Source organism: Pempheris klunzingeri, chromosome 22 (assembly GCF_042242105.1).
Source record: "Pempheris klunzingeri isolate RE-2024b chromosome 22, fPemKlu1.hap1, whole genome shotgun sequence".
Classification (NCBI taxonomy): Eukaryota; Metazoa; Chordata; class Actinopteri; order Acropomatiformes; family Pempheridae; genus Pempheris; species Pempheris klunzingeri.
The window spans coordinates 7,811,260-7,827,838 of NC_092033.1; the positions used below are offsets into that span (position 1 = coordinate 7,811,260).

A 16,579-nucleotide genomic window follows, 5' to 3' on the forward strand; every position below is an offset into this window, starting at 1 on the left:
TTAATTTAGCTCTTTCAGTCTTCATCGTTTCTGTGGAACGGACAGGCGCCGTCATAATGTAGGTTCATCTTCTCAGCAGTCTCAGAGTGTCGTATTAGCAAGAACTGTAAAAGTGAATAGAGAGAGAGGGAGAGTCAGTGTCTCTTTAGTCTGCAGGGACAGTCATCCTGCCAGAGAGCCCGGTATTTAATCATGTGTGTTTGCGATAATAGGGGCACGCTGGGATAAAAGGTGGGATATTGAATCCGAGTCCGGAGAGAAATGAGGGGGAGGCTCTCCCCACCAGAGAGTAGGTTTTCAGTAAGTGTGTAATCAGATAGTGTTAAGTTTGTAAATGTTGGGAGTGACAAAGTCAGGGAGGGAACGTCAGAAATTTAATCAGTGAGAAAGTGTTAAGTTTGCTATTGAAGAGGGCGACAGAGGAAGAGAGAGAGAGAGAGAGAGAGAGGCAGCCAGAGGAAATATTTATAGGAAATCAATAAGCAGCAAACAGCTATTCTGACAGTAAGGCTGCTTTACTACCACTGAGGCTGTTTGTGTGTGTGTGTGTGTGTGTGTGTGTGTGTGTGTGTGTGTGTTTGTTTGAGCGGGAACTTATCTGACCTTAAGCCGATCGTGACTGTCTAGCCCAGTGGCCGACTCTCACGCAGGTAAGATTGTGTGCATAAGTAAAAGAGGGAGATCCCGGTTTGTATGCACCAGGGCAGTTTTGATAATCGATTAATCACTTCTCTGACTATTAGGCCACTTCCACTCAACAAGCTTTCACGGCTAAATTACATTCATACTCTGTAATTTGGCAAGTGGAACACAAAACAAACAAAATAAAATGCATAACACATATAATAAGAGTATGTAAAACATGTGCTAAAGCCAAGCACATAAGCTCACATAAGACAGTACACATGTGCATGTTATGTGCACACATACATGAATAGTTGTGTTTAAATCTTAGTGGGCATTTCCAAGAAATAGACAGAACCATACTAACAAGAATATTGTTATTGTTGCTATCTGAAATGATCTTTTATGACCAAAGAAAAACAAGATTGATTTCCAGTATCCACACTAGAAGTTTGCCCAAGCGTGAGGCAGTGAGATTTCATCCTTGGATCTGTTCATTACATTTCATATCAGCATCACAACATCCAACAAATGTATCACTCATCACTTATTTTCTCCATATCGCCGCTGCTCTTCTGTGGATTGATGAAGATTAAGATTTGTGAATAAATGTGTGTGTGTGTGTGTGTGTACATGTGGGGAGAACTGGGGGAGGGGAGACTTGTTGGGTTAAGCTTTTGGATTAGTAGCTTGGGTATTGTACTGCAAATACCTTCTTGCTGTTGCTCTCTTTATTGCTCTCTCTCTCACACACACACACACACACACACACACACATACACATTATGTTACTCTCTCTGCTTCTTTTCATTCTGTCTCTCATTCCTGCTTTATCTGGCGTCGAACGTGTGTGGGGTACAAACCAGATTGAAGGAGTGCGTGTTGTGCGTGTGTTTGTGTGTGTGTGTGTGAATGAGATGATGGCTGATATTTGAATTGTGCTGAGGCAGCGGCAACTCTATCAAAGTGACTCACGTGTGCGCACACACACATATACAGTAAATGTATACATGTCCACTTGTTTACACAACCGCTGGCTAAGAATGAACCAGCCGACAACACATTTGCAAATAGATATGAACAGCTCCGACACACACACACACACACACTCACAGTGACAAATACATACAGTAGCACTGTGCATAAATTTGCATGTTCCACTTTGTCCTGCCTCAGGCATTCAAGAGACTGTCTACCATGTACAGTATTATCTTTGTTCAGATATGCCACTCAGAGGCTTGTTTCCTGGCTTAGACATATCTGCTTTTCTTAAGGGATTCCATTTCAGGGCTCTTCAATTTACTTTATGTATGCATCCCAGGAGATGCACACCATCTGGGAAAAAGCTATGAGTCATCTGTCTACACGTACTTAAAATAGTTAGGACACATTCTGGTTTTTAAATAGGGAATTTATCAGGTATCAGTGTGTCTTGGTGATTAAGTGAAGTTTAGCATTTTTCTGTGTTTTTGTAAACCTGTTTTGATGGATTCTGGAGCATAATAAACTCCTCATTTATAGTTTTTACTGGAAGCTTTTTCATCTCAAGAGGAGCTTATTGACTGTAAAGTACAGTGAAAAGTGTCTTCTTACAGCAGGGGAATGAAAAGGGCTGAGAATTGGTTTGTTGATCCATCACACATCAGACACCAGACTTTTTTACCAAGCTTACCTCACTTGAATGATGTGTCTCCCCACTCCCTTCAAGCCTTTTCAAAATGAGATTTTTTTCAGATTTCTGTGTTGATCTTTTAAGAATGTCCTTTCCTTTTAAAAAGTCTCTTCCTTCCCATTAATAAGATGCTTCCCTCTCTGCTCTCTCTGTCACTCTGTCCAGATGAAAAAGAGAAAGCCAAGATCAACTCAGAGGAGCTGCAAATCAAAAAGGTGAAGAAGAAAAAGAAGAAGAAACACAAAGAGGGGGAGAAGCACAAACGAGTGAAGATGTACCACCGCTCCTGCCAGACCATTTGCGCTGGCCTGCTCCTCCTCCCCTCTTCCTCACCACCCCCCACCTCTTCTTCCTCGTCCTCCGATCCCACTTGCAGCTCCCCACTTTCTCCATTTAAATCCCCTCTCCCTGTTTATGCTCCAACTAACAACAAAACCTCAAATCTCATACCTTCCTCTCCCTCTCTCGCCTCCAAATCCCTCTTTAACTCCTCTCCCGTCAACTCTCTGTCATCCTCCGTCAAGACCCCACAACCTTCCCCGACCAAACACCAGCCGCAGTGCACCTATCCTGGCATGGCGGGCCTGGAGTTTGCCCCGTACATCCACATAGAGAACCAGCCTAATGGAGGGGCCCTGGTTGCCCACGCCTACGTGTCCCAGCTCTCTTCTCTCTCAATGGGCCAGAGGCAGAGATTTGCAGAGGAGTTTGTCACCCTGGCATTCAGCGAGGACTCCTCCCTGGTACGGCTTATATATTGAACAGATTGATCTATGAATGTTGCCTTCAGTGCAGTGTGTTGCAGCAGCTGTATGAATACAATAAAATGTGTTTTCCCCCCAATATTTAAAACATCAATATTTTTTTAATTACACCACTGACCATGTTTTCCAGGCAGCTCATTACGTCATGGGAATTGTTCACGGGGAAGCAAGCTACCTGCCTGACTTCTTGGACTACTTCTCAAGCAAGTTCCCATCAGCTCCAGTCAAAATTGAAATACTGGGAAAGAAGGACATAGAAACCACCACTATGGCTAATTTCTACTCTCAGGTTAGTCAGACACAGTCACACACACATCAAGCGTTAGTTTGAAAGACAGATAAGTGGCTGGGATGGTGGTGCGACAGACGTAAACAGTGCTGCAGCTGAACTGACATATTTGAACAGTTTTTGTCTTTGGTCTTCAGTTCTGGAGCAGTAGGCACAGAGAGCACAGAGCAGATGGTGAGCTTTCAGACATGAAAAGTTAAGAAAAAGGGTCTGAAGTCTAAAATAGCAAAGACCAAGCGCTTCCAAGCCTCTTACTTTCTGCCCCTTGTGAATAATCTATCTGGCTGAATATCAGAACTGTCCATCAGCACAGGACCTGTTGATAAACGGTCATGTCAAAGCCATGGGATTTCCATTTACGTGATTCATGCACCAGGAGGTTGTCTGATGCCATTGTGGTCTGTTATGGTGAAGTCACATGATGCAGTAAGAGTAATTTGAGGTCACATGATGGAGGGCACACACTGTAAGTGGAGTGCAACAGGATAAGATGATGGAAGGGTACAGTTGCAACTGTCTACGTTGTATTTCTTTTGCCCTCATGCAGACACACACACTCTAAGATGTGGAGGCCGGTGCACTGTTGCACTGTTGCCAGCTCTGGTGTGGTGCCAGGATAAGTTTGGTTTGAGACTCTTTAGCTCTGCGTCTGTGTGGCTTGGTGTACTGTGTTTTCACAAATATTTGTGCAAAACATATTTAACAGGTTTGTGATTTATGTTATTTGTGTTTGTCATGAGTGGCTTGACTTCTGGGTCAGCACTTTGCACATGTGAACAAAGTTAAATAAAACTATTAGTACAGTACAGTTTCATTTTTCAGCACACATCTACATTTAAGGAGCACTTATGTGAAATATTCACACACATACTCACAGATAGCAGAGAGTGAGAATATGTATACAAATACATGCTCTTTGGTTTCCATCTGTAAAGATATAACCTCACATCTGCCACCATAATAACTGAACCCTTGAAGATTAATGATACAAGGAGGCTGATGAAAAGGGTACAAGAAGGGAAAGGGAAAGAAACTCAGGAGATGAATGGAGACGTGGGTGGATTGAGGGAAGGAAAGATTTAGATACAGCACAAGTCCAGAAAGAGGTTGTGGGATGCTGGTGGAAGGAAAGAGATCGATTGAAGGAAAAGACCAGATGACTGCTGTGTGTGGATGAAAATATTGCATTGTTGAGGCTTTAACCATCTGGTTGAAGCATCTGCCTCCATCTGTACAGCGTTAAACAGTTTTTGGCATTCATACTGATGTCTGATTTTTCCGACAAGATGACAACATTAACAACAACGGCGTGGTTGTGTGCAGTGTGCAGGTGGCGACTGCTCTCACTGTAGTACTTAATCTGACAAAGCAAAGTTGAAGTGAGAGCATGAAAAGAGAGCCAGAGGACAACATATTAGAGAGGTAAAAGAAGAGGAAAGCCAGCAAAAGATACAAAAGGTGAAACACAGAGAGAAACATGAAGAGGCTGATATAAGAATGGGGAAATGACAGAAAAGGTAGCAAAAAGATGAAAAAAACAAGAAGTGAAATTATAGACTGTGAGATGACTGCTGTCAGAAAGGTTAGGGTGTCAAAAAAAGAGTGCCTTTCTTCTTTTCTTTTCAAAAACACAAGTATGGGAGCAGCTGTCGGATGCCTCTCCTCAACACTACACAACCTTTTGAGGATAACTGGAAAAACAAGAAGTGTGTGTGTGTGTGTTGCTGGTGTTGTCTGTCTGGATTGTCTCCTCTGAAAAGAGCGACACAGCTAGACCTCTTCATTTAGAGTTGTCCCATGTCTATAGTTCACTAATGAAAAGCCTTTTGTTGCCTCAAACCTCCTGAGTGGCTTTGTATAGAGACACTGCCTGCTCTTTTTCAATGTGAGTGCAGACAGCACCAACTACCACAGTGTGTGTGTGTGAGAGTGTGTGTGGTACTACAGGGGGCAGAGCAGTTTATGCTCCCTATCGCGCTCCTTCTGGATATTTTTCTTATAATGAAATATTCATAATGTTATTCTGTGTGTTTGTTTCAGTTTTTGTCAGTTCGTCTTCAACAAACACATCCTTCATCTCTGCATGCTTCGGAATAGATTATATCCAGATAATGAATGAATTAAACATCTAAATTGTTCATTGTCTAAATTGAGTTTTCCCTGCAAACCTGCGTCCCGAGCTGTCCCTTTAAGAGTAGTGTCCCTTGCAGGGCTAACGTCATTGTCCACTGGTCTTGTTAATTTTTTTCCTCCCTCCTAGCTCTCAGCAGTGACCTTGAGAAGTAGACATACAGTCCACACACACATTCACACACAGATGTGAGCATGCACACTGTTATATACACAGCACAGGTGTACACACACATACAGATTAATGATTTCACTTCACATTTTTTTTCTCTACCTTTCTTTCTCTCCAGCTCTCCCTCCCTCTGTCCTTTTTTTGTCCCCTTCTCTCTGTTAGTCTGTCATTCTCCCCCTTTTATCCCTCCACTCTTTATGTTTCTGCTCTGTTATTTGGTTCCAGATGCAAATGACTGGACAGCTGCTTTTTGTAGTGTGTGTGTGTGCCTGTGTGCCTGTGTGTGACGGATGAAAAGAAGGAAATAATGTAGAAAATTGCATCAGCTTGCAATGTTTTTAGTGTTTGTGTATGTGTGGGTTTATTTTCCTGTATAGATTTGCTTAGTTCATTCTTAGTATCAAAATAATGGGCTGCTAGAGTACGAGACACAATCACCCACACACTTCTCCAGGTGTAACTTGCATATATTGAACTGATAATGAGCCGTGTGTGTGATGCTCCGAATTTGACTGCAGGAAATCAAAGTTGCTTTGCTGCTGTTGAGGCTGTGCGAGTATTTTGTATTCAGTACCCGACTGGAGGCATTTTCAGTGAGGATTATAGAAGATTACAGAACTCCATTTTCTCAGGGCAAGTGCAGCCCGACAGTCAATACATGACGTGCTTCCACAGTGGGGTAATTTGGTCTTTCCCGTCTAGTCATGGAATGTAATAATGTAGTTACGCCATTGGAAGACTAATGTAAAGCAATAGAACAACTGCAACTTTTTAATGATATATTAATCTGTGCTCATGTGTAACCTCTTATAGCTCCAAAAGAGCATTCACAACAACACCCCACATGGAAAGTAGCTAATAGCTAGCATGTTTAGGGGCATGACTGGATATAGGAATATGGTCAGTAACGCACACTGGACAAATATATGGTACATTTTATCTTAACTGTCTGTTATATTATATAATTAATCTATAAAGTCATTCCAATTCCCCTTAAAACAAAGATTCAACAGGTTTTGGTGCACTCAATCAGTCAATCAATTAAGCAATCAGTCTTTATTTATATATCACCAATTTCATAACAAACGTTATATCAAGACATTTCCCATAAAAGAGCAGGTCCAGACTAAATTCTTTTAATCAAAAGAGACCTGAGGATTCAAGAATTCAAAATTAAGGATTCAATTATCCCCACATGAGCATCAGGCGACAATGAAAACAAAACAACTCCCCTTTAATGTGGAGAAACCTCAGACAGAACCAAAGTCTTGATATTTTCCTTATCAGCTGAAAAGGAAAGCAAGAAAACATCTGGCTATAGCCAAATCTTGAAAAACAATTATCCGTCCAATGAGTTCTTGCATAAAACATTTTATTGGGTTTATATCACCTGTGGATTCTGTGAGAAAGATGTCAAAGTGAGTATTCATAAATGAGACAACCCAGATGAACAAATGGAAGAATTAACTATTTTTTATCAAGCATGGTCATGTATCATGAGGGTGAAACAAGACCAAAGCTAGCTTGCTGTCTGGAAAATCACTGCTGAATATTCAGTGCACTTAATTTGACAAAAACCGAGGGTTGTTTACATTTGTCGGTTGACAGTTCACAGTCTCCGGTGAAACATCATCACAGCCAACTTGAGCTTATCTGACTGGACCTCCAGCTGCTCCACTGTAGGCATCGTGCCCTTACAGTTTCACTCTAATATGGAGGCAGCATCGCAGCCCTCGGCCTCCAGACCGTCTCCAACACTGTGTTTACAAAACAAACCTAGACTCTGGCGTTGAATCAGTCTCACACTGCAGCATTAAAACCACACTGTGTGGTGTTAGCTTGAATTTGGGATAAAGGTGGAACGCGGCTGTTTCATTATATTATTTCAAAGTGCGTCTGTGCACTCGCGTGCCGTCGTTTGGGGGTAAGCTGTGGGAGAGATTATATAAGAAAAAGAAAAAGTGTGAGATTTTGTATGAGGCACCAGTCAGCAGCCAGAAGCTCTTTTGTGATGCAGACACTGTAATAGACTAACAGAATTAGTACTCCGCAGACTGACTGGACATAATGATTTAGAAAGAGAGACACAGAGAGGAAGAGGAAGACAGATTTACAGAGGTCAGAGAGAGGTCAGAGAGAGTATTAAGATGATGATGTAATGATGTGAACTAAGCTGGAGAGAGTAAAGGATGTGTCAACGAGGAAACAGGAAAGTAGGTGGCTTCTGTGGTTGAACTAGAGATAGAAAACAGACCAGGAAAGAGAGAGACTTGATCTAATAGACTTCCCACCGGGGACGCAAGTATTATTTAGGGGCAGACGAGAAGGAGGAGGTGGAGAGAATAACCGATAATCAGCAAGAGGAAAGCAGCGAGAGTGAGAGAATCTGTTAAATTTATACATATACTGCTTTTAGCCAAACACTGACAGCAGGGGAGAGATGACAGTGATGATAATTATATATAATGATATCGGCTTTTTAATCTTGTGAATGTGCGGACCTGGAATACCAAATGAGATGCAGCAAATGTAGATAACATTAAAGGGGGTTTTACCCTTTTGTGTCCCTAATTTTTATTGTCAACTTGTTTGTGCTTATATATCAAATCATGTTTTCGTGCAGCAGTAGCTCTCTTTTTAATTAAAGCTTATTATTAAGTTTAGATTATTTTGGTCATTTGGTTTCACACATTTAGCCATCAAGTGTGTTTCAGTGCACGTACACACAGTCGAGGAAGGACCGGAGCATCTCGAGCAGCACCACTCGGAGGAAGCCTGTCACATTTCCTGTTTCCTTCTGTTTGCCTTCACTTATTATAGACGAGCTGTGTGTGCTCGAGTGTGTGAGTGAATCACAGACTGTTTAATTTATGCGTTTATTTGAGGCGGAGGAAGTGTTTCCTAATACTCCTCCTGTGATAGCGAGAGACTGTGCTCTTTGTTGACAACGTGGGGGTTATTCTGCTGTTAAATTATGCATCGTGTAAACACACACTCTCTCTCACACAAACACACAAGGAGAAAATAGATGCTCTAAGCACGCACAATTATAAGTATGCAGGGAGATGAATGCATACACAAATACACACACACACACACACACACACACACACACACACACACACACACACTGGCAGAGAAACATTGTGGGAGCACACAAACGCTTGTAAGCATGAAGGCATTTGAGTCAAACACTTTCCTCTCAGTATCTAGGTCATTGACTCAGTGAGACTATTTAAAGTTGTGATGTGTTTGCGTGTGTGGAGTGAGTATTTCAAGCTTTTAGTCATCATCTTCTTATGAGGATATCACACAGTGTCGGGGCACAGATGCAGTGATGAAATGGAGTGAACAAACAAACACAACCACGTGGCTTAGCCTGTTCATGCATGATAAACTGATTAATTTAGTTAATTTACCGTTCATTAAGTAAACTCCAATAGGCAGTTGTTTGATGCATGTAATTAGACTAATTTGCAAGCAAGCATGTGGTGGTTCAGGTGCTCAGTTGAGCTTTTCATTGATATATATATATATATATATATATATATTTATATATATTTTTGCATTATTTTGCATGATGCTGTTCTACATCATGGACTTCCACCTACACAAAGCTAAACAGTCTTGTCTCCGTTACATTGCTTGTTAACAAGAGAGCGCAGACAAGCAGATTCTCGCCTTCTATCTAAAAAAAAAAAGAGAATAAAGAAGATCTAACTCCCAAACATGGGCTGTATTGGCCATCAAAATACAGTATCAGCCAAGTTATAGTCTCAACAAATGTTGAAATATTTTGATGTTGGCTAAACATTACAGTGACTAAAGCTGATTATGAAGACTTGTAATTAGCTGTGTCACTTCATACTGTCTGTCACTTTTCACAGTCATTGACCCCCATAATCCATTTTTTATGGCCAATCTCTACTAGTTATCCAGCCTGTATAGATAAACAAGCTACTGGGCCAGCAACATTTCCCTATTAAAGCAGCACCCTGTGGGAAACAGCTGCAGTGATCTATCATCTTGCACGATTGGCCTCCTCAGCAGCTGTGTTGGGGATTTAGTGCCTTGCTCAAGGACACATCTGGGAGCTGCAAGCAACTCCACCTTCAGTCTTTTTCCATTTCATTGTATCCATCCTGATTACTTCACCTCCCTCCTCTCATCATCTAACCTGCCATCATCTCTTCTCTTCCCTCCTAATCATCCCCCTTTTCTCCGCCTCCCTCCTTCTGTATCTTTAACGTCTTCGCCTTTTACTTAATCTTATCTGGTGTCTCCTCTTCTCCATCACCCCCTTTTTACATTCCAACAAATCCTCAGTTTTTCTTGTGTATCCATTTCTCTCCATCCATTTTTTTTTCTTTCTGCACTCTCTGTCTCTCTAACATTTATTTTTTGTCTTTCACAGCTTGTCTTCTTAAACTTTCTCTCCCTCTTCCTCTCACCACTCTCTCTCCATCTGTCTCTCTCTTCCCCTCATTCATTTCTCTCCTGTGAATCCTCGCCGCTCTCTCCTCCCTCTGGTCCGTCTCTCTTCCCCTCTCTCTCTTTATCTCTGCCTTGTTGTCAAGTGGTGACTCACTAGAGGCGAGCAGCCAAGGATCTGGTCAACACACACACACACACACACACACACACACACACAGACTAATCAGCCAAGAGTACAGCATGCAAGCCACATGCTGCACGTACTGCACACACAGGCTCACACACAAAGACACTGTTGAGGGCCAAGGGTATGGGAGACACACACACACACACACACACACACACACACACACACACACACTCTCTATGCTCTGTCAGCCAAGTGAAGAGCAGCTAACAGTCTGTTGAGTCACACCGGTGGAGCAGAAACATCAAGTGGAACGGCCAACACTCACACACACACTCTCACACACACACAGCCTGCTTTGACACCCATTAGTGATGAACAGCTTCCATGTCAGTGTCTAGCTTCGTGTTCCCCTGTCTCCCCTGTTGTATTTCAGTCAAACAATATTAAATGCATATATATGTTATACAAACATTTCTTCTTTACACTGCGATCTTTTAGTCGAGGCTGTAATGGTACATATCTAACAACATAATGTAACCTGATTTCTTTGTTTTATTTACAAACTTACGTACAAAATGTTTGGACCACTAACAATTTTTTTCACAAAATCCACTTGCAGGTGAATTCAAGATGAAATTGCAATTCAGCAATTGCCCCCTTAGAGAAATTTGAAGAAATTTAAAAAGGCAAAACTAGACCTCCATTGAATGTTATGTCATACATCTGGTTATCAGGATCACCACAAGGGGGCGCAAGACAAATCTGAAGGGTTAGTAGAATGCTAAAAATTTTTACCTGTGAATATTATCAAAATAAAAGTCAAAATATCTCCAGTAAAGTGGACGCAAGCAGACATTGCTGTGCTTTAAGGGGTCATAAGCCAGAATATGGTTGGGAAATGCTGCCCCAGAATACCAGTGAGAAACATATTAAACATGTTTGGTCACATTCACAATTCAGGACAACAGGAGGGCATTAAACCAGGACGTGGCATTTAGGCTCCATTATGACACCTTACTGGTGATTGACAGTTGGTAAATAAATAAATAAATACATACACATATATATTTATGTTGTAATATTTCTTTATTTGTGAGCTGAGGATATAATGATTTTTTTTTTCTATGTTTTCATTCACCTTGGTTTCTTTCAAGTGAATGAAAATATGTTTTTGTTATGGGCTGAGCAGAGTAACCAGTGTCACCTACCTGCTGTGCTGATGAAGTAACACTATAGTATGATAATCTAATGTCGTGTTCATCCTGTGGTTGCTGCAGGTGAAGAAGACATACAGTAACGGTACATACAGAGCCGGAGCTATGAGACAGATAAGCCTGGTGGGAGCCGTGGACGAGGAGGTCGGGGATTATTTCCCAGAATTCCTCAGCATGCTGGAGGAGTCATCCTTCCTGAAGGTGAGTCAGGACGCGATGATGAGGACGGTAATGCTAAACGGAGCAGGTGGATGGATAGTGAATGGGAAAGTGACAGATGGATTCAAACAGGCTCAGTTCAGTTTGTGTGTTTGTTCATTGTGATGGAGAAACAAATCTATAACATGAGAAATCAGCCATGTCAGGCTTAAGATACTGAGACAATATGTTTAGGTGGGATACATTTATTGCTTGTGTTGATCCTTTTATCAGATTTATTTACAATACAGAATATCACATGACTTACCCTTAAATTTATAGTTGAGTGAAAAAGTATTTTGAATGCAGCAGGTTGACATCAAAGATGTCAGTTTTGCATTGTTTGAGTGTGCGTCACGGGTTTTACAACCGTACAATACTTTGATGCATTTACATAGCTGATTATTTGGAAATGTGTCAGACTGAACAGATGGAGAGACACTGTGAGACACAAATCACCAACACAACTAATAATCTCCACGGTGGCTGGCAAAATGAGGCGCTAAGTGGCGTGTCAGAGTGATTGGATGCAGCTTCCAGCCTCAGTTCAGGAAGTCGGCTTTCTTTTTATAATGTCTGTGCGTGAACAGACCACCAAAATGCCGAGGTTTACTGCTGTCCCTGAAATTCAGGAGTGACAAGCTTCTTCTTCTGTTTGCTATTCTGTGTTGACACTTCAAATCCCCAGCATGCAGTGTGGAGGAGTGGCGTTGTATGCTGAATATCGAAAGACGCACATCCTCTGGCGCTTCCTATCTGTCAAGGGCTCTGGCTCTGATTCAGCACCCTCTCAAGCATTTCGGGTGCCTGTGACAATTTTTGCCATGGGGAACGATTTCTTGTGCACGGGATTCCTTTCCCTGGAATACATAAAATATTTGATGAATTGGTTAACAACTGAGGGATGTGCTAAAATACTGCTTTGATTATTTTCCCTCATGTTTTATTTTTCCCATCCTCTCTTGTGTGTGTGTGTCGCTCCAGCGGACTCTCCCATGGGGAACCTTCTCCAGTCTGAGGCTGATGAATCCCACAGAGAGTGACGATGGTCCTATAATGTGGGTCAGACCAGGAGAGCAGATGATACCTGTAGCTGATATACCAAAGTCCCCTTTTAAAAGAAAACGGTGAGTCCAGCAGCACGCAACACACAGACATTACCCATACTTTGGATGCTCCTGAAGCACCACAATGAGACAGAGACAGAATTAGCAGGAATTTTGGTCAATGAATGTTGTTTTTATTAGCTTTATTAGCGTCTCAGTGGTGTGTGTGTTTGTACCTTATTGAGCCAAGCTGCCTCTGTACTCTCTGCACAGCCCACGAAGGACCGATTATGAAAAAACAGTACCAAAACACACTCACGCATTTGAGGCAGCAGCCGTGGTAGCAGCATGAAGCTTTGTTATAGCCGAGCAGCGCCGGATGAGGCAATTACACCCTCTCTGTTTGTCTCTGTCCCAGTGTCATTGTTGCTCACACACAAGCTCCGTCTCACACATGATTCCTGTGAACGAGACCATGAGAGAGTGTGTGTGTATGTGTGTGTGCATACGTAGGTTTGTCTGTGTTTGTGTGTGATGTGAGCGGTATGTGGCTCACCACTCAGATGAGATCATCGTTATGTTAATAGAGTCGACATCAGACGCTACTTCACATGGCAGCCGGCCAAGCACGGGACAAACGCACACCGCACACATTCCTTCCATGCAGCAGTTATTATTCTCTTGTCTCTGCTGATTGATCACGACATCAATAGAACGATTTTTTTTTTGGATTAGATATAATTTAGGATTTTAGAGCTGAAATGATGAGTGGATAGACACACAGATAATCTACACTAACACTTGTTAATCAAGTTAAGAAATCTCTCAAGCAAATGCACCAAACAGTTCCTGGTTCAAGCATCTGAATTCTGAGGATTTTCTGCTTTTGCCCGTTTCGTGTGATTGATATTTGAATGTTTCTGGGTTTGGACTGGTTTCTGAACAAAAAAAAAGGCCACCAACAGATTTCCTCTCTCTTTGTTTCTACAGCTGAATTCAGCCTGTAAATATATACATTTTGCTACACATACACGTTACGCGTCACGTCAAGACAGTGTTTGAAGGAGATGGTTTTCAGGACAGCGTGTGCGTCAGTGTGACAGTCAGTGTGTGTCCTGTCAGAAACACTTGTGTAACAGCTGGTGCTGAAAGAATCTGTTTTTTTAGAGAAACAGATGGATGGATAGATGAATAGATAGAGAGCGAGAGGTGGTTAAACTCCTCTTCTCCTCTGTGTCCTGTCTCATCCCATCACGTCATCTTCATCAATCACCATGAGAAATTAATAAAAGACATCTACCCACCAAGGTGTGCTTCTTTCATACTTCACCCCTTTTGGGTCTCACTCTTCTCCTCCAAACTATAATTTTCCTTCCTTTCCTCCACTCCTCCCACTTCTGCCTAATTTCTCTGTCCTTGTCTTTCTTTCTTGATTTCTCTCACTGTCTGTCATCTACGCCTCTTGACCTCCCTTTCCTGCTCAAAGTTGATTTATCACAAAGTTACTGTGCTGTTATTTTCAGGAACTCTGCAAGGGTGTTTAAAGAGAGCCCATATATTAAATAAGTCATGGCAGGGAAAGAGATTTAGTTTATGTCAGTGTGTGTGTCCAAAGAAAAAGACATAAAAACAGAACTATTGTGAAGTGCAGGGAGTAGGAGAAGGACGTGATCTTATTTGCAGTGAGACCTTGTCCGCAGTTTGACCGTTTGTTGAAGGAGGAAAGGCTGCTTGTGTTCGGGGAACGTCTCTTCACAGCGTTTGGCTCCTTTTTTCTTAGTGGTTTCAGTGAAAAAGTCAAGCTGTTGTGCATTTCCGACAGCACTGAGACTCTCAGTCTGAGAATTTAGCTTGATTATAGTGGTCAGACGATGAAAATAAACCAAAATATTTCAGCTTTTAGTGAAAGAGTGGCCTGCTTCCGGAGATTTACAATAATTGCATAGTAACACAGCAGCAGCCTTGGCCGGCACCAGTTGCAAACAGGACGGAGGTCCGACGCAGAACATGTTGTTCCTGTGTAGACAAACAGATGACAGCTAACGTGAGTCCATCAAGAGCCGTGTGGCTGTCAGCAAGATGTCAAACCCCAGCCTGCTCAGCTCCAAGTAAAGCTGGAATAATTATTGGACTGACAGAAAATTAATTAGCAGCTATTTTTGAGATCAATTACTAAATTAAAAAACAGCAAAAACAATTTTTTGGTTCCAGCTTCATCAATGTGAGTTATGTTATGTAATTTTAAGTTATATCTTTTGTTTTTGGATTGTTGGTCGGGTAAAACCAGACATTTAAATTCGCCCTCCAGTCAAAAAACGTGTTTTGTTTACTGTTGCTTCCCTTGGATGTTTGAGCTTCACCAAGCAGATAAAGTATGTGCAGAGATTAACATTAGAACTGCAAATCTGAGTTGAAGACGTGATCACTCGGCTAGTTTTGAAGCCAGTCATAGTCCAGTCTGCATGTTACACAGGTTTCCTGTGGGTGAGTGTGTTGGCTCAGTGCATGAAATGTAAATGTGATGTGCACCTCTCCAGGAGTGCGTGCTGCAGCTTTAAGATGCACGTTAACAGTGTTTTGTCGTCAGAGAACGTGGTTCCCTCTTTCTCCTCGTTGTCCCTCCGTTTTACACTCCTTTTTTACTGCCTTATCCGTCTACTCCCCACCCCTCTGCTTCCTTATCCCCTGTTTCCCTCCATCATCTCCTCTCTCTCCCTGCCACCCCTCTCCCACCTCCTCTCGTTTTCTTCCTCTCTCCCTCCCACTTTATTTGCCCATAAATACACAGGAATCTGTCTTGACAGTGTGCTGCAGTACACACTTGACACACTGCAACAAGGTTGCTAGAACAACGGGACCTGACATATCGAGAGGATATTTGAGGATGGTAGATGGTAGACTTCATATATGACTCTAAATGTGCACGTTCAGCACTCCTCCCTTTACACTCTCTTCTTTTCAGTGTTTCACTTACCAGCTTTACTGGTTTTACATTCATTACTGTCAGCTTGCAGTCTGCTCAGACATGCTGAGCTCTGACTGTGTGTGTGTGTGTGTGTGTGTGTGTGTGTGTGTGTGTGTGTGTGTGTGTGTGTGTGTGTGTGTGTGTGTGTGTGTGTGTGTGTGTGTGTGTGTGTGTGTGTGTGTGTGTGTGTGTGTGCGCGTGTGCGTGTGCGTGTGCGTGTGCGTGTGCGTGTGTGCGTGTGTGTTTTTCATTTCCCCCTGCTCTCTGAACTGTTTTCCTCTGTTTCTTTCTTCCTCTTCCACCAGCTCCTGCCTCTCTCTTCTTATCTCAGAATGAATGAATGCACAATTTAGTGTTCAGCACGGGTAGTCTCGCTGCTTTCCTGTGTGTGTGTGTGTGTTGCGCTCTCGAAGGAATCTCTCACAGACTCTATGCGTGTGTGTTTATACTCTTGTTTGAATCTGACTGCAGCTCCAGTGTGAGTCACTGATCCAGTAGTGAGCTGACTGCAGTACTTCTATTGTTTGGCAACATGGCTTCATGCATACAGACCTAGGAGCTGAGGAGTAAAAGCATAAAAATGAGCCGAATGTGTTCGTATGTGAACACGTTCAAGTACTGCTGTTTATTCTATTTTATTTAGAATTAACAAGTTTATTGGAATTTTCTCATTATTATATTCCTGCTGTTTTATATTTCCATAGATGCCATATTGACCATGCTAGGGGGCTCATGTTCATGCAAAAATGGAATCACATCATTTAAACATAATTTGCACTGCAAAAAAATATATTGGTCTACAGCTAGAAAAAGCTCCATCTGCAGACAGTAAATATGGGTTTAGTGTGCTGTGAAACCTCCAGTTTGCTGGGAAGGCTTTAAAATTCACCGAATGCACCACACAGATGTTTTATAATGTCCACGCTTCTGTGTGTTCTCAT

General features: G+C 42.1%; 1 protein-coding gene across 1 annotated transcript in view; it reads left to right on the top strand.

The window, feature by feature from the left end:
- Window positions 1–16,579, top strand: part of LOC139221877 (lysine-specific demethylase RSBN1L-like) — a 33,546-nt gene that overhangs the window by 10,005 nt on the left and 6,962 nt on the right. Inside the window, exons 3-6 of the mRNA XM_070853824.1 lie at window positions 2,462–3,039; window positions 3,191–3,349; window positions 11,493–11,630; window positions 12,612–12,754. Of these exons, the coding sequence (XP_070709925.1) occupies window positions 2,462–3,039; window positions 3,191–3,349; window positions 11,493–11,630; window positions 12,612–12,754 (1,018 nt within the window). The remainder of the gene's footprint in view (window positions 1–2,461; window positions 3,040–3,190; window positions 3,350–11,492; window positions 11,631–12,611; window positions 12,755–16,579) is intronic.